Source organism: Lipotes vexillifer, unplaced genomic scaffold, assembly GCF_000442215.2.
Source record: "Lipotes vexillifer unplaced genomic scaffold, Lipotes_vexillifer_v1.1 scaffold1306, whole genome shotgun sequence".
Taxonomy (NCBI): domain Eukaryota; kingdom Metazoa; phylum Chordata; class Mammalia; order Artiodactyla; family Lipotidae; genus Lipotes; species Lipotes vexillifer.
Genome location: NW_006786512.1, coordinates 1,309,740 through 1,336,560, shown reverse-complemented (window position 1 = coordinate 1,336,560; position 26,821 = coordinate 1,309,740). Strand labels below are relative to the sequence as shown.

General features: G+C 39.7%; 1 protein-coding gene across 2 annotated transcripts in view; it reads right to left on the bottom strand.

Annotated features, from left to right (window-relative positions):
• Window positions 1–26,821, bottom strand: part of MAP3K20 (mitogen-activated protein kinase kinase kinase 20) — a 183,197-nt gene that overhangs the window by 38,361 nt on the left and 118,015 nt on the right. The window contains exons 9-12 of one of the 2 annotated variants that reach the window (XM_007458847.1): window positions 25,038–25,144; window positions 13,725–13,860; window positions 1,826–1,870; window positions 1–29 (exon numbers count right to left, since the gene is read on the bottom strand). In XM_007458847.1, coding sequence (XP_007458909.1) covers window positions 1–29; window positions 1,826–1,870; window positions 13,725–13,860; window positions 25,038–25,144 — 317 coding nt within the window. Of the gene's footprint in view, window positions 30–1,825; window positions 1,871–9,533; window positions 9,962–13,724; window positions 13,861–25,037; window positions 25,145–26,821 lie in introns of those variants that run through there. The other variant, XM_007458848.1, reaches the window with a different exon arrangement.

Genomic DNA, 26,821 nt, shown 5'->3' with positions numbered 1-26,821 from the left:
TTCCTGACGAGCTGCTGAACCCAAAAATACTGTGGAAGAGAGGACATATATGGTTTTGAAGATTCATTCATGGTCAGTGGCCAGACTTAACATAGTTTTTCAATGGATTAAAATACCTTTAATTCTTGCTCAACCACAAAGGGAAAACAGAAGACTTTCTCTTTACTGTTTTAAAACTTCAAGGTTTCAAATTGGAGACATCTTCCCTTTGGGGGTCTTGGACCCTTGAAGGACCATTGGTTTTCCTCCTTATTTGAAAGATATTTTAAAATCCTTTCAAGAAGATTCTTACTTATAATGCTTTTTCCATTCATGTGCCAGTGGTCCCCTGGGTTGTTGAAGGGCACTGGTTTACCCAGGAATTGTATGAGTGAGAGGGACCACATGGCAGTGGACAGAAAGATGGATAAAATATGTCCTCTGTTCTAGGCCTGGTCATGAGGTAGCTTTGTGGCCCAAGACAAGTTAAAGTGTGGAGCTTCCTACACAGAATGAGGTTGGACCCTGCAACCTCAGTCCTTGAATTTCCCTTGGCGTGTGTTTACCGTAGCCTCTCACACTATCCAGGTGAAGGGAGACAGAATGCGGGGCCACACCCAGGCCCACCAATTCTCTAGGGAGCCCTTGACCCTGGAATTTTATTTAAATGGTTTGAAAACCACTCAACCTCAGAGCAAAGACTAAAAACAGCTTTTAGAGCTCAGTGCCTTTTAAAACATTTCTTCTCAAATGAGAAGGGCCAACTTTGCAGCTGGGGATAAAGGGATTATATCCAGGCCTGTGAAGAGGCGAGCCTAAGTCCTCCGTCCTTGTTAAGCAGGTTTGGCAGGAAAGTTAGAATCACCAGGACTCAGGGAATGGGAAATAGAGGCAACTGGTGCCAGCGTTACTTCCCCTGCGGAAGCCACAGAGATTAGCTTATCTGAAAGCAGTACTACTGCACCAGAAGACCAAGGGCTGGGAGCATGTGCCCTGGCCCAGAAACCAGTTGGGTCTGGTAAACCTTCCAGAGACCTTCCCAAGAGTTTCTAATAATGAGTTTGACTTTGGGGTACCTAGTCTATTTCCTGGGGTGTGGGCCTGCTGAGGCTATCATACAAGCTTTTATTTTTTCCTTTTTCATTTAATGAAACCTTGAACTTATAAAATGGACCCGGACAGGCAAAAACCCCTGAGATCTCTGACCAAGAATTCTTGGACCTGTTTTTCACTTAAGGAAACAGATACAGAGATATAACAGGCTAAGCAGGATTGTTCCTCAGGGTCTCTACCCAGACTGTAGGGTGTGGGATTTCCTTTGGACTTAACTAGTCTGTTCACATCCTCCCCCAAACACGGGGCTTCTCCGGCTTCCGCTTCAGAGAGTGTCTGGGAGCTCGGGTCTATTCCTTCTTGGGAAGGTCAGAGTAAAGACGGTAAAATGAACAGGGCTAAGGCACTGCCTGCCTCTATCAGTTCTTTCCCCACCATGGTTCAAGGCCATCCCTGGTCTTTTGGGAAAACTTAAGATCAATTTTTTTCCAGGTATGTTCATTTAGTATCCTGGATCCCCCCTTTAACTGGTATTCATTACTGTACCCTGGAATACCTTTCAGAGCAAATAGGGAGGTGGAATCCTCTTGTAAGATTTGAAGAGATACTTGCTTTGCTCGAGGCCTTATTTTAAATCATTACTGCATTAAAAATAGAAAGACATGGAATTTGTCAACTTCTCCTACTTAACACTTTCCTAAGGCCCAAACCCCTCTCCCTGTATTTTTAACTTGTGGACAAATTTATGAACTACCTGCCCAGGTTAAATGAGGCATTAAAAGAAGCCGCTTACCACGTCCTCTTCTGTCCAAGCACCAATCTCAAAGGAAGGCAGCAGCTGCATGGGAAATATGAATGAAATGGAAAAAAAGAAGGAATATTATCACTGTCTTTTTGGTTTATCCCCACACTTTTCAGTATTTTAGCTCTGGGCTGCTGCTCTGGCTTAGTTCCTCCTGCAGGTGGCATTGAATGGAAACCAGTTTTCCCAACCGTTAAGGAATTTCTCAGGGTTCCAAAGGTGTTGCCCACAGAAGCCAAACCACCTCTCAGTAACAATTCATTGTGCTTGGTGAGCCGTGGCAACGGGACTCTGCACATCTTGGGATTTTCCGCTTTTTGTACTTGGCACACTGAGAGTAGTTTTACCTCCCATGAGAAGGCCTTGGCAGTCAAGGAATTTCTGACATTTGTCAGATACCAGAGCCGTCTTCGGAATTCTCAGTAACACGAAGATCGTTTGATCATTAATGAAAATTCCAAAGCAACCACTTGGTAACCAGATGTTTTACATGCTTATTTTTAGAGGGGAATTTCTAAGTGTTTAAATGTCTCAGTTGCACTATATTTTTAAAACAAAATATTAGGACACGTAAAAGTGGAGCCGTCCTAAGGAACCCAGGTTGCAGAGTTGCTCTAACTAAAACTGAACTAAACTAACCTCCCTCCCTGGCAAGTATACAAACATGAATGACAACTTTGCAAGAGGACTCCTGCCTGCCCATTTTCAGAGTCAGAGGGCTAGTCGCTTCAAGGTATGCTCCATGGCCACAGACTAAATAAATACCTATGTAACGGGAAGAAAATCTGTGTCTTGTGACTTGAATTAGTTTGCTGTAGCCATTAGTTTTAACCAACTTAACCTGCCAACGTGGTTGGACTGCTCATGAGGCAACATGGCAGTGTCTTCCAACCCCTGTTACAAATAGTATTTTTTGTGCGGGTGAGTTGAAAAAAAAAGAAGTTGGATTTGGTTGCTTTTACCATTAGTGTAAAAATCAGAGGGTGGGTGAGTCAATCCTTCTAATCTGCAGGTATTAAATTCACATGCTCAAAACCTTGCTAGGAAAGGCATGCCCCTGCCTTTAAGGAGCTTTTAATTTAAGGGGGGCTAAAGTAGGTATGGATTATACCTTGGGAGGAGTTCAAGGCCACCTTCATTTTAGTTTCCTCAGTGCCCAGCAGAGTGCCTGGCACACAATACCTTAAATTTTTGTTGAACAGTTTGTTGAATGAGTAAAACTGAAGGGTGCATTTACTAGGATACTAAATTCTCTGGTATAGAGTTCAATGTCTATGGCTATACCACGGAAAAGGGAGGGTTTCATAGACTAACATGGGGGATGGAAGGCATAGTGGCTTGAGCTGGCACAGCAGGGCTAGAAGAGAGGTGACTCCTGGTGAGAAGCAACAAGGCAAGACACTGGCAGTGGTGGAGGCGGGACAGGAAGGAAGGATGGGCACGGCACGTTTGCCCAACGGGAGCTCCAGATACAGTGTGCGCATGTCCAAGGATCAAGGGGAACTGCAGCCAACTCTAGGGGGCCAGGCAGAATTATTTTAAAAACCCACTAGTTACAATAAATCTGAATGCATAGAGTTTGAGACGTACAGGTAAGTTGCAAGGGTATAAATCGCTACCACTCTATATGTACTCCGCTACCCTCATGTGCTCTGATTCCCACAGGACTGCCCCTCCCCTCCTCTGAAATACCTGGTGTTTGTAGTCACATGCACTCACCTGCTTTAATAATGCAGAAACGAAAGTGACTTGAGAAACAGGATCTAAAACTGAACTTGATCAAAGAAAATACATGACAAGTTTTATTTCTTCACGGGGCAGCTGGATACAGCTGCAGAAGCGTCATTCGCTTTTCCCTTCACAGAATCAAATGTGAAATAAGGAACTTGTTTGATTAGTTTAAGAAACAACAGACTGCTTTACTTTACAGAGCCGTTTAAGGCTGCATCGAGGCTGGCTCTTAGAAGAAGTGAGGGTGTATGGAATGTTTTGGTTTGTATATAATTCCCAAATGTTGTGCTGAACAAAATTGATAAGTATTTCTAGAATAAAGGTTGTAAAGGAAACAACTAATCAAAACCAACATCTCTGGTTTTCATGTCCGAAGGACAGAAGAGTTGACGTGTGCTCTGAGGGTGGCTCCCCAAGATGATGCCAAGGGAAAGGCACTGGATTCAGCGTGAGACTTGCTCCGGCGGGATTCTTGCATGCTGCTTGCAAAGATTAGTGAGAGGAAGGCTGGAGCCAGGCACTGCTTCAAGACGGTTTGAATTTGGCAGAACAGGAAAGAAGAGTTAATATCTCCAGCCACAGAGTGGCTTCCTATTTCCTCTATGTCTGCTGTACCTTGTTAACATTATCAGTGTATCTGCTATAGGGTGAGTTCTAAGCTTTTCTGTCTCTCTTTGGGGATTAAAAAAAAAAAAAATCCACCTTGTGACTCTGCCCCATCACTTTACAAATTCATTATTTACACTCCAGTTGATTTCAGGAGAGAAGCTCACACTCATGGGCATGCGTGTGATCATGATTCCTTCAAAGGTTGTTGGGAATCCAACCTAACAAAGCTCTGATGTACGCAATAACACATAACAAAGGGATTTACTGTCAAAACGTTTATTGCAAAATGGAGTCTTAAAACAAAGGAAAGAAAAGCAAAGTTCACATCAAAATGAAATGCATGACACCAACTTGGATTTCTGAATACACTGTGGACTTTGTGTTGGGATATCAAATTCCAGCAATGAAGTCAATAACTGAGTAGTCTTACCACACAAGGATAACATTTAATCTTCCATACAAACACGATACATGATTTTGGCATAGGACTTGCTCAGAATAACATTGCGATAGAATAACTGAGAAAAACGTTTTGTTAAAAAAAAAACCAATAAGGTGATAATGCCGTCTATTCAAAGCTCACACTCAAAGAATATAAATATTTTCTATCATTTAAGCACAAAAATTTTAAAACAGTGCAAAAGCAATATGTGCAGGGTATGGTATCTGACATTAAAAGATCTATTATTCTGCACACCATATAAAATAGTTAATGTAGGTGCCTGAAACTCTAGCTCTGAAGTAAACAATCACATGCCAGAAAGCTCCTCACAGGCAATAGAGTGCAAACTAAGCTGGGGTCTGAGGAAACATAGCTAGTCCTCCAGATGTCCTGGTAGACGCTCATTTCTCATCAGAGAGGCTGCATCTACAGCTATCAAAAGAACAGAACAGATTCTTCTCTCTGGAAATGCTTAACATCTAAACAGGAAAAGTCTTACCCCAAAGCAGCAAAAGGTACCTGATTATAGAAAAATTATGCTTTATTATGTATGCGGTACAGTAGACTGCTAGTTTCAAAAGGCAGCAACAAGTCTAAGTGTATCAAAAAAAAGGATCAAGACTTAACTCAGAGTAAGTTTTAAAATTATCTTTCATGAAATTCTTACCACTCCAATGAAACCTCTGAAAAGCAAAGTTGTGTACATTGTAGTGCCATGAGAAATTGTTTTAGATCTCTCCCAGACCTTCCCCCACCCCAATTCCTTGATTTTCATGGGGATCAAGTTTGAATTCCCCAGCTGGTGTTAAAGTCTAACAAATCTACTGCATATTAAAAATCACTGGCTAATAAAAAGAAATGAAATGGAGTTATTTGTAGTGAGGTGGATGGACCTAGAATGTGTCATACAGAGTGAAGTAAGTCAGAAAGAGAAAAACAAATACCGTATGCTAACACATATATATGGAATCTAAAAAAAAGAAAAAAAAAAGGTTCTGAAGAGCCGGGGGGCAAGACAGGAATAAAGACGCAGATGTAGAGAACGGACTTGAGGACACAGGGAGGGGGAAGGATAAAGTGGAACAAAGTGAGAGAGTGGCATGGACATATATACACTACCAAATGTAAAACAGATAGCCAGTGGGAAGCAGCTGCATAGCACAGGGAGATCAGCTTGGTGTTTTGTGACCACCTAGAGGGGTGGGATAGGGAGGGTGGGAGGGAGACAGACACAAGAGGGAGGGGATATGGGGATATATGTATATGTATAGTGATTCACTTTGTTATACAGCAGAAACTAACACACCATTGTAAAGCAATTATACTCCAATAAAGATGTTAAAAAACAAAAACAAAAACAAAAACAAAAAACTGATCTGAAAAGTGAATTAAAAGCTGTATAATTAACATCTTCATTAGCAATTCTGCATATGGCTAATAAATATTTCTTTTTAAATTTAATAAGGCTAATAATAGAGTCTAAAATCTTCTAAATCATCTTCATAGATCAAGTGAAACCACTTTAAGATTCTGTTTATATGATGCAGATTTCAGGGATGTTCAAAACCCTAGAAAGACACTGATTTGGAACAGAAAGTAAAATAGCCAGTGCCATATAGTAATTATCTATAGCCCACTTTTAGGTTAGAACATTTCGAGCTTATCACTGAGGTTATCAATTCTGCTGTGTCCAAAATCTCTGCAGTTTCTTGATGGCAGAGTATTGAGCTATGACCATCTCTGGAATTTCTGTGAGGAAAATGGCAGCAGTTGAGAGATTAGAGAAATATTACCCGAATGATGGTAAACCTAGGTCTGGGTTATTACCTTTCTCTTTTGGCCTTATTTGGCTGCTTTTATTAATACACCAAAACCTTATGTATAACCATAATAGATCTAATTATTATTATACGTTTCTATTTAATGTAAATTTTTTAAAATGTCCATCCCATTCATTTCATACGTTCTAAATTTATTTCCGGTTATTCTCAAATGAGAGACAAGGTTTACACTCTTTTTTTTTTTTAAGGTTTACACTCTTACATAAGGTGCACAGATCCCACAATCAGCCCACAGAGATTCCATTATGGGTAAGGCCTTTCCTGACCACACTTTAAAAGTCCACAACACTCCCCTATGGGCCTCATCCTTCCCTGCTTCGTTTCCCAGCGTGCACTTATCAAATGTTTATTACTACATGATGCATTTGTTCTGTTTGTTGTCCATCTCCACTTGCTAGCCTGTAAGCTCCACAAGTGCAGATTTTCTTCTAGCTGTTCCCTAGAACGGTACCGGGCCCAAAGGAGGGGCTCAATGAATACTGGTGGGATGGATGACTTTACCTTGGCCTGGGAAGATGTGCAACAACAGGCTGTGAACTACCTGGTCTCTGGCTCTCCTTCAGGTTACATGGCACAGAGCCCCAGGGCATGCTGGGAAGTCAAGAGCTGAAAACCATCCCCTCTGCTCTGCTCCAAGATCTTCTGCTTGAGTGGCCCGTCTTGAATCAAGGAGGACTCCTCCATGTCTGAGTGCAGATAGGATGCCTATTCATGTTTGCACCTGTTTGTCACCAGCAATATACTGCGGTGTGTGTGTATCTGTGTCTATTTTGCATTTGTGTCAGATTGGGTATGTGGGGAACCCATCTTCTAGGGGAAACGTTTTCCTCTTCTTTCTGTGTTTGCCTGGTCTGTGGGTGGTAGCAAGGCCTGCAAACACCTCAGACTAGCTAACCCTTGCCATGTGCATGGTCTTCAAAGGGCGACCGAGTAGATCTGCTCGTGCAGCTTACGTTCTATCTTTCCTGAAAACTATTCACTTTAACTTTCATCTCATCCTACTCAACAAATATCTATCACTTGAAATTGATAGTTTCGTTTTCCAGGTTACAGAAACCACTTATTTTTCAGTGTCTTTTCACTGGCATAGTTAACAGTAGCTAACATTAACTGACCACTTACCATAGGCCTGGTACTGTATTAAACACTTTACATGTATCATTTTATTTAATCCTCACAACAATCCTTTAGGTAAGTACTATTACCATTCTCAAGTTAAAGGCGAGCAGACATACAAGTTAAATAATTTGCCCAAGATTGCAGAGCGATTTTGAATCACGATCTGACTCCAGATCCTTCTATTTATCACTATTCTATACAGACTGGTCTACATTTCACACCCAGAACATTTTATTAGTAATTTTTCTCTAAATAAAGCTGGCACAGAGTACTGATCATTTTGTGGTATTTTCCACCCTTAATGGGGATTGGAAGCATGTCATGCTTCAAATTCCAGGAGGCTTTTTATGATCAAATATACTTGGAAATAATATCAGATAATATCTATGGTGATATCCTTTCTTAAATCTTCTATGGGCTTCCCTGGTGGCGCAGTGGTTAAGAATCCACCTGTTAATGCAGGGGACACAGGTTCGAGCCCCGGTCTGGGAAGATCCCACATGCCACGGAGCAACTAAGCCCACGTGCCACAACTACTGAGCCCGCGTGCCACAGCTACTGAAACCCGTGTGCCTAGAGCCCGTGCTCCACAACGAGAGAAGCCACTGCAATGAGAAGCCTGCACACCGCAACGAAGAGTAGCCCCCGCTCACCGCAACTAGAGAAAGCCCGCGCACAGCAACGAAGACCCAATGCAGCCAAAAATAAAATTAAAAAAAAAAAAATCTTCCATAAAAAGAACCACCCAAAGTACTTCGGTTTAATAGTCAAATGAACGGCACTGCTTTCAAATTTAGACTGAAAAAAAAGTCTTTCTTTGTTCTTTTGCCTTTCTGTATGTACGTAAGTAGTTTTTTTAATAAAATGTTTTATAGTTTAAACAAGCTTTGACAATTCTGTGATAACATTCTGAGAGTATCTCTCTGGCTAGTTAGGTTTTCAGAGCAGCACCTACATTTACTCCTCTTTAACACCAGCATGGCCGAGTCAGGGTTAAAAAAAAGAGAAATCTGGAAGGCTAGATCTGCTATAAAAAGGACCCTTCATTCTGCACTTTTGCCTAAGTAAGGACAGTTTATCTTTGCTATTCTTTTTATAATATTTAGTTCCGTCTTTAAAATATCTCTACATGTATTTAGAATCCAGGATTCTCACGCCCCTCTGGAAAACAAACACGCACGCATACACCCCTACCCCCGTATTAACACTCACACTGCCTGGAAGTGTGATCCCTTACCCTCTCTTTCTCTTTGTATAAAGTATAAGCTAAGCCTTAGATGACAGTGTGCTGTTAAGAAGCTTCTGGGGCGAGCACTGGTATGAAAGTGCCACAACATCTGCTGTTGGTTTCAAGTTAGAGTATTTCTCCTGCAAACGTACTACTGAAAGCATCTCTTGGGTTTTACTTTCAGGAGTTGTGCTATTAAGTATTAAAAACCCTCAGCACTTAGGTATTTCTGGAGAAGTATTTGTTAGGACCTCCTTTCATTTCAATCTTTTTATTGTTAGATTTTGTAGTCACTATCAATTATTTCTGACAGTATGGTGTATTGCCATAAGGGAAAAAAACAGTATGTTACAAGAAAATCAAGTGTCAAAGAAGAATTAGGAGTTAAGAGTGCTTGTTCAAAATGTAAGTTTTTTAAAGCAACTGAATAAATCAAATCAAATCAAACTATAATGTATTCATTTTTAAAAAGCCAGAATGTCATTAGTTAAAAAATGCTATATTACATATAGAATCACAAGTTTCTATAATCAGGCACCACATTTGCTGATTCACTGAATAGACCTTTTTGGCTTAAGCCCCTCCCCCCCTTTTCTGTAAGCAAAGGCAAATCAAAAGTAAAATCGTAAAGAAATGACGGTCATGTAAATGTGATTGGCCTAAAAATGTAGTGCTTGGTTTTCTACCTCCTTACTGGTTTTTGTACAGACTGAGATAGCAAGTTTCTTTTGTTTTCCCGGACATTTTCAATTTTATTACTTTGCTCTCTGCTTTCACTCACTACTGTTATCCATGTCATTATCTTCCTCATCACCTTCATCATCACCGCCATCATCACCTTCTGACAAGTCAAAATCACTGAACCCCAGGGCCATGTTGACCTTCTTCCCCCTTCTCTTAGATGTAGTTTTGGAAGAATTCTGCTTGGCTTGCATGTTTATCTGCATCCCAGAATGCATCACAGCTCCTGCTTTGTTCATTGAGAAGATATCCCCAAAGCCCATCAGCATCATGGCCTGCAGACTTTGGTTCATGCCATGGCCCTCCCCGTTACTTGTTGCTGTGATCTGACATGACATCTCTGCACTGTTTGACTCCTCTGTCTTAGATTCAAAGTAAGACTCCTCAGACATTCTTGCAGCAAGAGGCAAGAGAAGCTATCATGAGGGAAGAAAGGACAGAAGTAAAAAGAGAAATTAGGACCAATTTATACCAAGGAAACAGATACCACAAAATTAGTGGGTGCTGCACAGAAGGTAAATGATTAGTGAAATAAATGAATGTAAGGGATTATTTGAGAAATTATTTAATGTCAGGTTTGGCTCCAGCGTGTTTACCATAATTTATAAATGACAGAGTACATCACAACCAAAGGTTTGCAAAGCACCACAGCAAGCCAAATTTCAAATAGGAAGGGAGTTGTAAGTTTTAAGCCCTCATTTTCCTTAAAACAAAGTAGTTTTTAGAATTTCTCTCAATTTTTCCCAATTTGACTTTCATATGGAAACATTTAGTTAACTATTATATTAAAAGAGAAATTGAGTAGAGATTAAATCTTGAATTAAAAAAAATAAACAAGAAACCTTGGACCAAAGAAGAAAAGTTTAGAGGAAGCATAAAAACTGTTTAGCAGTCAATTGGGAGATTTGGGTCATTAGCTACCTTTTTAGCTAGACTAAGTATCTATAAACTAATAAACAGTCTAGAATTCACTTGTCTCCCTTTATTTATTACAGCCAGATATAATACTTGTTATCCAATTTATGAAATAATTCACTTGTAAACAAATTCTAGATTGTCTCTAACATTTAAGTTATAAACAAGTATGTAAATACATGTGAAAACTGGGAGGAAAGGAAACAAGTATTAATTTAGATTGTTACCTTTGTCTCTATTCTCTACAAGTTTCCTGCTTTTAGCAGAATTTTTTTCTAGGAATTCTTCTCAGAGCGGATACAGACATTTATTTTCAATCTTACATAATTATTTTAAACAGCCAACCTATTTCCATAAATGTTGTTCATTTCAGGGGTAAAACTGTTAGGATCTCAAAGTGTTACTGCCTCTTCCTTTGAGAAAGAAGCAAATTAAGGCTTATATTTTGATGCTGTTTAAATAAGGGTAAAAAAGTAATATAACTCTGGGATGACCTTCATATTCTGCATGTAAAGGTACTTTTTAGGACCAATTTCCTAATTTTTAAATTAAAGTTGGAATCAAGTTTTTTTAAAAAAAAACTATCTTAACTCCATTAGGAAAAGACCTCTACAGTTATTAGTTCAATCAGAACTTCATATAATTCAACTAAAAAGCAGAAGTTACATGGAAGAAAGAAATTGTTTTAGATCCTCTAACACTGGAAACGGGCTATTACTTTCCTTGCAGTTAAATTTCCCTGCCTCTCATATTTGTTTTCAATTGTTAAATACTCTCAGGATCTCTTTGCTGCTTGTCTATTTTATTATTTCATAGGTCTTTCCTCACATTATGTTAAGATCGCAACAAATGCCTCTCAAATAAGCTATTATTTTTAAAAGAAGTAAAATTTCTACATCAAGCTACAACAATCATTAAAAATAAACATTGTTCATATTTGTGTATGGAAAATTCACCTTCCAAAATATCTTTAACTAATGTTTTAATTTCAGGAAAGAAAGCAGTGTCCTTCCTTGAAATAAATGCAGTAATACAATTTTTTATGACATTACTTAGATATTAAACTTTTATAATTAAGATGAGGCTACATAGAGAAAACCTCAACCTCCAGTCGCTTCCTTTTAAAAAAGGTTTATTCCATCAGTCTCTCAGAAACCTCATTTAAAGTCAACTAGAAACTGATGTGAGGATAAAAGAAAATATCTACTTATAAAATACCTGAGCACAAACCTTTCCTTCAGAAATACCAGCTCTATGAAGAAGAGACATTAAAAGCAAGTACTGTACAGAAAGAAAACTTAGCCTTCATAAGTAAAAAAAAGGAAGAAAATCTCATTGAGATCGTGCTGCATGCTGTCCATTGTTAGATGGTAGCCTTCAGAGCAGTTCCTTTACAGAGAGTTTTCTGCATTTAAAACGCAAGCATACAACCTACTGTGCACTCAGAGTTTTTCATCATTTATTATACAACTGCGTTACTAATAGCAATAATGTGTGCAAGGCAGCCCATAATTTCTTAGCAAAACTAATGCCAGTAAACTAAAGAAAGGTTCTAAAGCATACTTTAATGGGTCCTTTAAAGTTTTTTCTTAAAATGCTACATTTAGAAAGAGTCAAGCCATGCAGTGCTTTATAGCTTAAGATTTCAATGTACTTAAAAAATCCCCACAACTCTCAGACTTCAGAAGATGGCCATATTTTTGCCTCTCATCAGCTCTGGGAGAAGCAGGGTTCCCTTGAAGATCCTTAAGGTAATGCTTTCTGAGTCTTCCTGTTGGTACCAATTCAACCAGAACAGGAAACTTTCCTTAACTTCTTACTTGAGAGCCAAGTTAAAATTCACTGAACTTATAAGATGTGGTACTGTTTTAATGTCCCATGACAGTCTTATGCATTGCAATTCAGTTCTTACTTTGGGATTCCCTGGATAACCAAAGTCATTTTTGAAAAAGTTAAATCTGATAATAAACATTTAACTTCACTGTATTTTCCTTTTTTGAAAATCAGGTTATTTCTCCACATAAATTGGAAAAGGAGGCAAACTATTTTATTCTTTAGACACTGGAAAATACTTTGCAGTTGGGCATTGGCTGCTAAACGGAGATTACGACTTTTAAAAATAGGAAAGTTTTTTTTTTTTTTTTTGCGTCCGCGGGCCTCTCATTGTTGTGGCCTCTCCCATTGCGGAGCACAGGCTCCGGACGCGCAGGCTCAGCGGCCATGGCTCACTGGCCCAGCCTCTCCGTGGCATGTGGGATCTTCCCAGACTGGGGCACGAACCCGTGTCCCCTGCATCGGCAGGCGGACTCTCAACCACTGTACCACCAGGGAAGCCCAGGAAAGTTTTTGAAGATCACAAAGTGAAGGGCATTTAAAGGGCATTTTTTTTGGTAGAATTGCCATAGCAACTATCAAAAACGAATTTAAAGCACATAACAAGTGTACTTTTAATCTTATTATTACTTGTGATCTTAAAGTGGACATATATTGCCCATTAAAAACCCTGGAAAAGCCAATGATAAATTTATACTTAATTCCTAAAATAATAAATTATTTAAAATAGGGAAGAATACTGAAATTTGACTAGACTTTAATATATCACGTTAACATATAAGCTCATGGTATAGCAAAATCCTTACAAAAAATTTTTATCTTAGTCCAAATACAGGACTTGGAAAAAAAACCAAGATATTTTTTGGTGGAGTAAATACTGGAAGCTTGTCCTGAGAGAAGTCTGTTTCCGATCTTTTGCTACCCATGACTGTGACCCTAATTTGAGCAAGGAATATTAATTCTCGTCATTTACAGGTCATTAAGTTAGCTCTCTTTTAGAAGGAAAACTTGGTTAAGTTCTGACACATCAACGACTTTCTCAGACAGCTAGCTGCCTTGGTATAACATTTATTAATTACCGATGGACTCTAAAGAGTTAATCAGCCTTGAGGCACAGGCTCTGGGCATCTAGCAGATGGTGTGAAAATACACTGAATTTTATTTTTGTAATTCTAATACACAAACACACTGACGGAATAACAGTTCTCAGAGAAAGAGCCAGAAATAGGCTAAGCTTTCCTTCTAAATTTCTGGCATTTTGTTAATTGAAAAGAGATAGGAGTGCTCCGGGAGTGTAAATGTGGATCCTTTAATGTAGAGGCACGAGGCAGGAAGTGAGGAGGCAGCAGGGGAGGGGGGAGGGGTGCCATGATGCCATGCTCAGCCAGCCTCCTAAGTACGGGATCCGTGAACCCTGCAGGGAACACTCACCGGGGTGTTGGACTGTTCCGTCAGCTTTTGCTCCCACATCTTTAGCCGTCTTTCTCGTTCTTTGAGCTCCTGCTCTTTAAAGCTGAGGTCACGTTCTAGTTTCTTCAGCCTCTCAAGAGTTGCTTCAATTTCACACCTGCAAGGGGATATAACTGGTTTAAGTCTCAACTTTGCTGAAGAGGCATTACATGCTGAGGGGTCCATCACAATGCTTAATCAAAGGAAAAGGCTAAACCTGTGCTTTGGAACCAAACAGTAAATGAGCAGAGAATAGGAAATCTTTCATATCCTTCAAAATCAACAGGTAGTTTCTAGCTTGGAAACATAAGCTCAGAATACTTTCTTCAAAGCAGTGAAGAACCACTGGGTGGGGCCTGAGCTATGGAGCTGGTGTCTTGGTTTAGCCATTTAATAAATGCTTATGGTCAGGAGTTCCCTGGCAGTCCAGTAGTTAAGACTTGGGCTTTTGGGACTTCCCTGGTGGCACAGTGGTGAAGAATCCACCTGCCGGGCTTCCCTAGTGGCGCAGTGGTTGAGAATCTGCCTGCCAATGCAGGGGACAGAGGTTCGAGCCCTGGTCCAGGAAGATCCCACATGCCGTGGAGCAACTAAGCCCATGCGCCACAACTACTGAGCCCATGAGCCACAACTACTGAAGACCGCACGCCTAGAGCCTGTGCTCCGCAACAAGAGAAGCCACCGCAACGAGAAGCCTGTGCACCGCAACAAAGAGTAGCCCCCGCTCGCCGCAACCAGAGAAAGCCCGCGTGCAGCAACGAAGACCCAACGCAGCCAAAAATAAATAAGTAAGAATAAATTTATAAAAGAAAAAAGACTTGGGCTTTCACTGCCGTGGACCCAGGTTTGATCCCTGGTCGGGGAACTAAGATCCCACAAGCCTCATGGTGCAGCCAAAAAAAAAAAAAAAATGCTTATGGTCATCTGGCTCTATTATATATTATCTCATCTTATTCTCATTACAGCCCCAAGAAACAGGTATTAATCTCACCAAGAGAGAGATGGGAAAATGACACTCCAGTTAGATGATCACTGTCACACCACTGGTAAGTTCACCTTAGCCTATTTGCAGAGTAGCTCAAGTAACTGACTGATTAACTTGACTCAGTCTCCTCAGTTGTACGGGGTGGTAGAAGGTAATTCTTTCAGGGCTCCACAACTTGCCTGATCCTAATAATTACCTGGGCAAAACATACAACAAAACATAGATTCCTAGGACCTTTCCTCAGAGCTCAGGATTCAGTAGGGCTGGGTAGGGCTTAGGAATCTCCATTATCTGAAAGAAGAGCCAGGTCGTTTTTTGACAATCAGGCAAGTGTGGGAATCCTGGGCCAGATGAACTCTAAGGTTCCTTTTAACTCTAATAATTTTAAAAGCAAGTTAGTTCCCTCCTTAGTCTCTATGGGCTGACCAACCTCACCACCTGGAACAATATGTCCAGTTACAGAGACCTGTGCTTTATAGAAACTGAAATTGGTAAGATAGATGGCTCAGGGCAGGTTTTTTTCTCCTTCAGGGCTGTCATCATGTTTAACTCTAAATTTATGCTCCGAGAGTTGGAAGTTCTTCCCCTTCAGTTTCTGACGAGCCTGTGAGAAAAGCAACGGTAATGAGAGACTGAGAGAAAGAAGGAGAGACCGAGAGGGAGGGAGGGAAGAAGAGAGAAAGGAGAGGAAGCAGAGCGAAGGGTGGAAGGAAGGGTTAGCAAAGGCGCAGAGGGAAGGACGCAGAACAAGGATGGGACTGGAAGGAAAAGCCGGTTGGAGATTAGCTGCTGAGCCAACAGCTGCTCCCATGTGCCCCTGGGACACACCTACACGTCCGACTGTGCGATCCTGGTTGGGACTTTGACTACAGAAGGTAGATGCCTCCAGATCTAAGTTGATGACTACATGTAGCCAAAGTCTGCCTTTTTATGTCCAGGGAAAATCAGAATAAGTGGACAGCTTATCCCAGTGCCCTTTTAGATGAGAAGCAGATAAAGGAAAACAGAAAGGTTCTGGGTATTAATTGGCAAAACCCAACTCCGAGAACAGCTACTGAGGTGTTTCTGGACTTGGGCTCCACGTTTTACTTCCCTGGCTGTCTGCAAAGTACCTCAGAGCAAGGGAGGCAGGAAAGCAAGTGTAAAAGCCTCTGCTGTCAACCCCGTCCCTTTTATTGGTGCCATGTGAAAATGATAAAGCCAGGTAAGTCAAGTCACACTAGAGTCCCTAAGGAAAAGCAGTAAATCAGCCATCTTTCAAAATGATGACTGTATCATAAAATCCAAATTCTATCCCTGATATTTCAGACAAAATATTATGCCCATTTATAAATAAGTGTTTTTATTTTTCAAATGGAAGATTAAGGAAAAAAACACAGTGTAGAAAACCTTAGGTTAAAACTTTTGTAACAAAAAGGAAAGAATGAGCCATCTTCAGTAAATGAGAGGGTGAGAAAAGGAGGCAGCAGAGCTGGGCACACTCAGTGGGATATGGCAGGGGCCTGGGCTGCTGCCACGTGGTGCTTCCACCAAGCCCAGTCCCAACTCTTCTGCCAGGGAGACTGAGCTCACTGGTGTTCTTTTTGATCAGGGTAAATGGCCAACGCATTCAATTTCACTTGTAATTTAAGCCAAGGATTCATCTCAAGTTCCAGCTCTGGGAGCCCACTCTGATTTTGAGCCCTTCCAGAAAATACATCAACAGTTAAGTAAAGCTAAGTAAGCTGAGAGCTGTCGGAGAAAAACAAAAACTGACTGAGTAAATAAGCTCCCCGACGAGGCTTTCCCAGACGCCCTGGGATCTTGACAGCAGTGGTTGAGGTCCTACACCACGAGAGATGTAACCCAAACCTGGATGGCAACACAAAGACAGTTGCTCCCCTGGCTGTTCCCTCTGTTTTTCTTGATGCACTGTTTTGCATCAAATGCATTGGCTGATGCCCTTATATAACCCTCCTGTTCTAAAAATATAGTTTAATATGTTTTAAGTTGATGAAAATTTTCCCTATGTCAAAAACAGGCAATGAACTATAATTGTCTTCTTTTACTAGACAGAAACTTACTTTGAAACGAAAGATTAATTCATAAAAACAGTTATATATATGACATGAGAAATAGATAATATATATATTATATTTAGTGTTATATATTAAATGATTTGTGCTAAAATCCAAATTGCAAAGATTAGTTTTTAAAATCTCTGTGTTTTTTTTGTTTTTTTTGGCGGTACGCGGGCCTCTCACTGTTGTGGCCTCTCCCGTTGCGGAGCACAGGCTCCGGACGCGCAGGCTCAGCGGCCATGGCTCACGGGCCCAACTGCTCCGTGGCATGTGGGATCTTCCCGGACCGGGGCACGAACCTGCGTCCCCTGTATCGGCAGGCAAACTCTCAACCACTGCGCCACCAGGGAAGCCCTCTGTGTTTTGTTTTTAAGAAGGCGTGCCAGAGTAAGAATATTTTGATCACCAAGGAAGAATGCAACCAGCAGAGTGTCTTACCAAGAGACAGAGACCCTGAATGCACTATCACAGCGACATGAGGCTCACTCAGTGCAGGTGACCACAGGCCTGCAGACAATCACAAAGGGCAAAGAGAATTGAAAACACGACCAAGAGGACGACACATTTTCTGTTCTTAATGCTCGTGGCCACTATTGCTAATAAGTCAATAGGAGGAGAAACAAGGTGAAGATGTGATGAACAAGGAAAGGTCTGACACTAGATTTCTTGCCTATCACCTATTAGGTAAAAGGAAAGGACATAGTTCATGTGGTTTTTAATAACCTAGTTTTAAAAAGAATTTTCAGAATAATCATTTAAGTTTCTAAGACTAGATGTTCCATCTGGTTTATGTATAGAGGAAGCTCCACCAGCAAACAAGCATTTGCCAGAAACACCAGAGCAGGACGGGAGTCCGACTTCACTGATACTTGTTAACTTCCTACACACAATTTGGACCCTAGATGCACGGTTTCAGACACCAGATAAAAGTCAGGGGAAAGAGAGGAGCGGTCTGAATGTGCTGTCCTTTGAAATATCTAGATGACCTGACAAAACATTTCCTTCTTTTGGACACTTGGCACGTTGAGTGGGATAGCTGTTTTGCCCTAATCATCACTTAAAACCATCATGCCCTAGGGATTCCCTGGTGGCGCAGTGGTTGAGAGTCCGCCTGCCGATTCAGGGGACACGGGTTCGTGCCCCGGTCCAGGAAGATCCCACATGCCGCGGAGCGGCTGGGTCCGTGAGCCAGGGCCGCTGAGCCTGCGCGTCTGGAGCCTGTGCTCCGCAATGGGAGAGGCCACGACAGTGAGAGGCCCATGTGCCGCAAAACAAAAACAAAAACAAAACAAAAAAAACCCATCATGCCCCTGTGATGCTTCTCTTTGCTAAAAGGGAATCCAGTGGAGGGCATGACACTGGCCACAAATTCAGGGACAGCACCGCACAGCGTGTGTGGCACAGCAGGCCCGTGGGATCAGACCACCTGGGTACCAGTACTGGTTCTGTTTCACATGGTATAATCTTGAGCAGGTTATCCAACCTGTCCAGGTCTCGGTTCTTGCACCTGTGATGTACATACTAGGGTTGCTATGTGGATTAAAAAAGATAATCCAAATAAAGTACAAGCATCTGGTTAAGAATGTGATAACTGACAGCTGTGTTCGTTATTGTTACTCTAATTAATATTATTATTATTCCCCACGTTTTTAACCAATTGCCAAGTTCAATTAAAACATCTCTGCTGCCTCTCAAACTGTGGTTTAGTGCTTCAGGTAAAGATATATATTCTTTCTCCAGCTCTCAGGATTAACGAATTCCTGAAAGACAGCCAATGAGGAAGCCCCCTAGGCAACTGTTTGCCTTTTACTAAAATACATTAATGTATTACCAATTTTATTTCTCTCATCTTTTTAGCTTGAAGAATTAAAAAAAATAAATTTGTTATTCAACTAATCCAGGTTTATTATACAAAATAAAGATATACACATAGAAAACCCCAGAGTTAGCAGAAGGAAAGAAATCATAAAAATCAGATCAGAAATAAATGAAAAAGAAATGAAGGAAACAATAGCAAAGATCAATAAAACTAAAAGCTGGTTCTTTGAGAAGATAAACAAAATAGATAAACCATTAGGCAGACTCATCAAGACAAAAAGGGAGAAGACTGAAATCAATAGAATTAGAGATGAAAAAGGCGAAGTAACAACTGACACTGCAGAAATACAAAGGATCATGAGAGATTACTACAAGCAACTCTATGCCAATAAAATGGACAACCTGGAAGAAATGGACAAATTCTTAGAAATGCACAAACTACCAAGACTGAATCAGGAAGAAATAGAAAATATGAACAGACCAATCACAAACACTGAAATTGAAACTGTGATTAAAAATCTTCCAACAAACAAAAGCCCAGGACCAGATGGCTTCACAGGCGAATTCTATCAAACATTTAGAGAAGAGCTAACACCTATTCTTCTCAAACTCTTCCAAAATATAGCAGAGGGAGGAACACTCCCAAACTCATTCTACGAGGCCACCATCACCTTGATACCAAAACCAGACAAGGATGTCACAAAGAAAGAAAACTACAGGCCAATATCACTGATGAACATAGATGCAAAAATCCTCAACAAAATACTAGCAAACAGAATCCAACAGCACATTAAAAGGATCATACACCATGATCAAGTGGGGTTTATTCCAGGAATGCAAGGATTCTTCAATATACGCAAATCTATCAATGTGATTAACCATATTAACAAATTGAAGGAGAAAAACCATATGATCATCTCAATAGATGCAGAGAAAGCTTTTGACAAAATTCAACACCCATTTATGATAAAAACCCTGCAGAAAGTAGGTGTAGAGGGAACTTTCCTCAATATAATAAAGGCCGTATATGACAAGCCCACAGCCAACATCATCCTCAATGGCGAAAAACTGAAAGCATTTCCACTAAGGTCAGGAACAAGACAAGGTTGCCCACTCTCACCACTCTTATTCAACATAGTTTTGGAAGTTTTAGCCACAGCAATCAGAGAAGAAAAGGAAATAAAAGGAATCCAAATCGGAAAAGAAGAAGTAAAGCTGTCACTGTTTGCAGATGACATGATACTCTACATAGAGAATCCTAAAGATGCTACCAGAAAACTACTAGAGCTAATCAATGAATTTGGTAAAGTAGCAGGATACAAAATTAATGCACAGAAATCTCTGGCATTCCTATATACTAATGATGAAAAATCTGAAAGTGAAATCAAGAAAACACTCCCATTTACCATTGCAACAAAAAGAATAAAATATCTAGGAATAAACCTACCTAAGGAGACAAAAGACCTGTATGCAGAAAATTATAAGACACTGATGAAAGAAATTAAAGATGATACAAACAGATGGAGAGATATACCATGTTCTTGGATTGGAAGAATCAACATTGTGAAAATGACTCTACTTCCCAAAGCAATCTATAGATTCAATGCAATCCCTATCAAACTACCACTGGCATTTTTCACAGAACTAGAACAAAAAATTTCACAATTTGTATGGAAACACAAAAGACCCCGAATAGCCAAAGCAATCTTGAGAACAAAAAATGGAGCTGGAGGAATCAGGCTGCCTGACTTCAGACTATACTACAAAGCTACAGTAATCAAGACAGTATGGTACTGGCACAAAAACAGAAAGATAGATCAATGGAATAGGATAGAAAGCCCAGAGATAAACCCATGCACATATGGTCACCTTATCTTTGATAAAGGTGGCAGGAATATACAGTGGAGAAAGGACAGCCTCTTCAATAAGTGGTGCTGGGAAAATTGGATAGGTACATGTAAAAGTATGAGATTAGATCACTCCCTAACACCATACACAAAAATAAGCTCAAAATGGATTAAAGACCTAAATGTAAGGCCAGAAACTATCAAACTCTTAGAGGAAAACATAGGCAGAACACTCTATGACATAAATCACAGCAAGATCCTTCTTGACCCATCTCCTAGAGTAATGGAGATAAAAACAAAAATAAACAAATGGGACCTAATGAAACTTCAAAGCTTTTGCACAGCAAAGGAAACCATAAACAAGACCAAAAGACAGCCCTCAGAATGGGAGAAAATATTTGCAAATGAATCAACTGACAAAGGATTAATCTCTAAAATTTACAGGCAGCTCATGCAGCTCAATAACAAAAAAATAAACAACCCAATCCAAAAATGGGCAGAAGACCTAAATAGACATTTCTCCAAAGAAGATATACAGACTGCCAACAAACACATGAAAGAATGCTCAACATCATTAATCATTAGAGAAATGCAAATCAAAACTACAATGAGATATCATCTCACACCAGTCAGAATGGCCATCATCAAAAAATCTAGAAACAATAAATGCTGGAGAGGGTGTGGAGAAAAGGGAACACTCTTGCACTGCTGGTGGGAATGTGAATTGGTTCAGCCACTATGGAGAACAGTATGGAGGTTCCTTAAAAAACTACAAATAGAACTACCATATGACCCAGCAATCCCACTACTAGGTATATACCCTGAGGAAACCAGAATTCAGAAAGAGTCATGTACCAAAATGTTCATTGCAGCTCTATTTACAATAGCCCGGAGATGGAAACAACCTAAGTGCCCGTCGTCGGATGAATGGATAAAGAAGATGTGGCACATATATACAATGGAATATTACTCAGCCATAAAAAGAAACGAAATTGAGCTATTTGTAATGAGGTGGATAGATCTAGAGTCTGTCATACAGAGTGAAGTAAGTCAGAAAGAGAAGGACAAATACCGTATGCTAACACATATATATGGAATTTAAGAAAAAAGAAATGTTATGAAGAACCTAGGGGTAAAACAGGAATAAAGACAGAGACCTACTGGAGAACAGACTTGAGGATATGGGGAGGGGGAAGGGTGAAGTGTGTTAGGGCGAGAGAGAGACATGGACATATATATACTAACAAACGTAAGGTAGATAGCCAGTGGGAAGCAGCCGCATGGCACAGGGAAACCGGCTCGGTTCTTTGTGGCTGTCTGGGGGGGGGGGGTAGGGAGGGTGGGAGGGAGGGAGACAAAGAGGGAAGAGATATGGGAACATATATATATGTATAACTGAAAATAAATAAATAAATAAATAAATAAATAAATTTGTTATTCAACTAATCCAGGTTTATTATACAAAATAAAGATATACACATAGAAAACACTTTCCCATAATCTCATTACCCAATGATATGTAACATTGACCTTTTTATACTTTTCTCTATGTGCACATACATGTACACATAAATATGTGTTTATTTTAGAATAAATGGAATCATTCTGAACATACTGGACCGTAGCATCCATTTTTGAATCGTTTATCAGATCTGTAATATCATGAAAGGCTCCATACTATTTTGTGTGTGGGGATATCATAATTTTCTAAATCATAAAAACCACAAAAAAACCAAATCAATCTTTTATTTCACTTTAAGCTTATTTCCAGTTTTATAATTCTAAAGGATGTGATAAACAAATGTCCATACATTCTTGCACAACCTTCCCGTTTATTTTCTTAGGAATGAAATGGCAGTGGGAGAGGTGTCTGATCTATATAGCCAAACTGTCCTCCAAAAGGTAGTATTTTCCCACCAGTGAAGTATGAGGAAGTTTATAACAGTGGATATTTACATGATATAAATTTTTGCCAATCTGATGAATAAATTATGTTCCCTTTGATTTGACTGCTAAATGAGGTTGAATACTTTTCACATGTTGATCGGTCATTTGACTTCTTTTTTTGTGAAATGCCATTTCAGGCCCTTTAATATGATATTTTAATTAAAATGTTATTTTAAAGACAGAAGTGGTGGTTTTAGAGTGTGATCTGGGGACTCATGAGAGCTTTTCAAAGGTTAAATTGGTTTTCAGTATAACATTAAGACATGATTTACCTTTTCTACTCTCATTCTGTCACAAGTGTACAGACTTTTCCACAGGTTTCATGACATGGGATAGTACCATAGGCTGGATGCAGAAGCAGGATTTATTATTGTCTTTTAAATGAATCAATAACTACATATTTAAATTTTTTTCTCAGTTCTAATTTTGAATGTGGTAAATACTGACAGATGTAACTCATTTAAACAAAAGCCCTTTGGAGTCCTCAATAATTTTTCGGAGTGTAATGGAGTCCTGAGACTAGAAACTTTTAGAACAGATGATCTATCACACAGGAAAAAAGTTGTAACACTACGGCATTTGTCTTATAAATTTATTGATGGCGGGTATTGCTTTTGGTCTTATGGAGGTTTTACATTTTTTTATAGAAAATTACCATCTTTCCCCCTATTTTCTGATTTTGTTGACATACTTCAAAGACTCCCTATCTCATGGGTATTAATAGTAGTATTAAAATCCTACTAATCCTTTGGCCAACAGATCAAACAGCAGTTCCTCAGAGAATCCCTTTATTAAACCCTCAGACTAGATTAGATTTCACGGTTATATACACTCAGACGTCCAGTAATGTTCTGTCATAATACTTATCAAAATGGTAATGAAAGTTATTCATATATTTGTGTTTAGTAATCCAATACTGACACTCCATGTGCACTGGGGCTGTTCTGCTCATCACCAGAGCCCAATACCTAAAGGACACCTTTTCCCAGCAGAGGTTTAATGAATATCTGAATGAATGAATGTAAGAAGCACATTTGTCAAAGCAAACAAATTAACTTACATATTTCTATTCTCTTGTGTAATACTGTGATGTCTTTTAATATTATTATTACCACCGTGGTATTTCCTTCTCCAAATATTTGTTGAGCAACTGTGGTCGGTATTCAAGATATGTTCGAGAGGCTCCAGTTACAGCGAGGGACAAAAGAGATGATCCGACCCTCTTACATTTTAGCCAGCGAGACACACATTATTAAACAACAGACGACAGAACTACTTATTAATTTCAACTGCAGTAGAAGCTATGAAGGAGATGCTCTCAGGACACATAAAGTGGAACCTCAGCTGGTCTAGGGTCAGGAAACGCCTCCTTAAAGGAGTGCTTTTTTCAGCTACTATCTGAAGCAGTAGCAGTAGGAGCTAAGTTGGGTTTGGGCATCAGGGCTGGTGTGCGGCTGACATGGGATGAATTTTCTACGGAAGAACCTGCATTTGCAAGGTATGAGGGAGAAATATGCATGTGTTGAGGGACCAACGTCAAAAATTAAGGGGTAGAATGATGCTCTTAAGATGAGGTTGCTGAGGCAAGAGCACAGAGGGTGTCATGAATCTTAAGTATTTTGGCCTTTGTCCTAGAGTAATGGGAGCCCCTTATACTGATTTAAAAGGGGAGTGATCTGATTAGATTTGTGCTGATCTCTTACTGTAGGAAACAAATATTACTTACATGTTTTGTTTTGTTAATTATTTCAGCCCAGAACAAAGTCCCTCATACACACCTAGTCTCCAGCAAACAGTATTACTTTTGTATCGCTAAGTAAAAATTCATTTTAACTCACTGGTCCTAGAGATTCCCAAAGAATAAAAAACAAAGGTTATTGTAAAACACCAAACAGAAAGCCCAAAGAAATGTGTAATCACAGGAGTAAACGATTGTCGTTTTTTTAAGTGCCTGCAGTGTTCATTTGGCATCGGCAGGTGGCGCCAGGCGTCACGTTACTGCCATAGCTAACAGAAGCAGAGATGAGTTACTTAAATCTCTGCTGAGTCAGGGAGGAATTATGTCAGCTTCCAAACATGCTATTTATATTCGTGCATCATGTGACCCGGCTCAAATGTCTCATCTCGGGCTTACTTCTTCCACTCACACAATACAATTCTCTCATTACTAAGTTTGTTTACACCTGAAAAAATTTAATAGGATTTATAACATCAAAAGCTTTCTTTTAAAAGTGTTTTTACAGTCTCCTTATCTCTTCCATCAACAGATACAGTGCTCTGCATATTTCCAAGCAGACAGTATTTTTATTTCTCACTGGACAGAGGCCAAAGTTTCCTAACACAGAGTGTATATAGAGGAATGTCAGGTAACCGTCTTTTATCTCAGAAGATACTGTCTTAATATGCTTTCTAAATACTTAGACATATGATAAAGCAACAAGCTTAGGGGAACACTCTTTGCTTACATATGAGAGGGAGGGCTTTTCGATCTCCAAAATCTTCTAACACAAAAACACACAAAAAAGCTCCAGTTTCTAAGGAATCAGGACTGTCATCAAGTTTCCAGGTTCTGTTCCTGGCTGAAGCTACTCACGATCCCTTAAAGTCGGATGATGCAACTCGGATGCGAGGCACCTACCTCCACTCTGCCTTATTGTGCAGGAATGAGTTACACTGGTCAGGAAGGTTCGTGTCGTGCGACATGGACTCCAGGATTGAAATGATTTGCTTGAAAGACGGCCGTTTCTGAAGGAGAAAAAATAATCACTTGTTGGGATGTAAGAAAGTAGATCTTTAAGAGAAAATCCACAGGTATAGTAATAAGGTCAAGTCACCTTATTACTATATAAAACAAAATAAAATACGATGTAATGTCCCGATTTAGTTATTTTACAACTGTCAGACTGCTCAGGTTTAGGGAACCATACTTCTTATTTTCAACCAGTTATTCATAATAGACTCAGATGTCATTTTTCTATTGTGTGGCCTAAGGTTGGAGTGATTATAGTATTTTTCCAGGTAAGGAAAGTACTAACTAATTCTCTCTTTTGGGTATGATTAAGGACTCCTAAAAGGAAAAAGTTAAGTCTTTTAAAAATCTATGCGATAGGACTTCCCTGGTGGCGCAGTGGTTAAGAATCCTCCTGCCAGTGAAGGGGACACAGGTTCGAGCCCTGGTCCGGGAAGATCCCACATGCCGCGGAGCAACAAAGCCTGTGCGCCACAACTACTGAGCCTGTGCTCTAGAGCCCACAAGCCACAACTACTGAGCCTGCGTGCCACAACTACTGAAGCCCGCACTCCTAGAGCCTGTGCTCTGCAACAAGAGAAGCCACCACAATGAGAAGCCTGCACACCGCAAGTAGCCTCCCACTCACTGCAACTAGAGAAAACCCACGTGCAGAAACGAAGACCCAACACAGCCAAAAATAAACAAATAAATAAATTTATTTAAAAAAAATCTTTGTGATAAAGGAAAGTATAGTAAAAGTTAACAGTAGAGTCTGGGCGATGGGTATACCAGTGTTTACTGTAAAATTCTTTCAACTTTTCCACGTTTGAAAATTTCTATAATAAAATGTTGCTCTCTGAGCAACTAAACCAGTTGCTCAGAGAAAAATTCCCCAATTTTAAAGCCATCACAACTTCACTGTTCTCAATGTTTATTCCACATTAAAACTAGTTTTGGTGCTGGGAAACTCTCAGGTACTCTTTACTAGAAATTGAAAAAGGAGTGGTTAGATGTATTTCTTTAGCTAGCAAAAACTACCCTAGTCTCTCTCTTTAGACTCTAGCCAAGACTGAGACAAAAGGTTTAAACAAAAATGGAGAAAGATAATAAAAGGATGATGTACATTCTCTCTTCATCACACCTCATAATTATACCATTTCTGAACAAATTACCGTTGCAGCAATTAAAACATGCATTTTAATTTAGGAGCACAAAAACAAGAAGGAAGAATGTTGAGGTGGCTTGCTCTCAGGACTTGAGTGCTTCCTACATTAAGAAAAGCAATTTTTCTTAGGAATATAAAACTGGGATATTTATTCTGAGTTCTCCCATTATTGTTCTCTTTCAAGGGTGTGTGTGTGTATGTGTGGGTGTGTGTGTTTTAAAAGAGGGCGTAAGTAGCTAAATGTCACTGATTGTACATTAAGCCTTGTAATAAGCAAAGAGAAAAGTGCCTTAAGTAGGAAGTTTGAAAAAATTCTGTTTGTCTTCTTTGAATTTGTTCCCATTTTAATTTCTCCCACCATGTGTCAAGGTTGCAAAAGGAAAAATGTTTTAATTGTTTGTACAGGAACTAATTATATAATAAATATAGGATTTTCATTTTTCATGGAAAAGCAGCAGGAAAATTTTCATGGAAAATTTTCAAAGAATAATATTGTTCCCTACCCTTAATCATTCTTTTTTTTTTT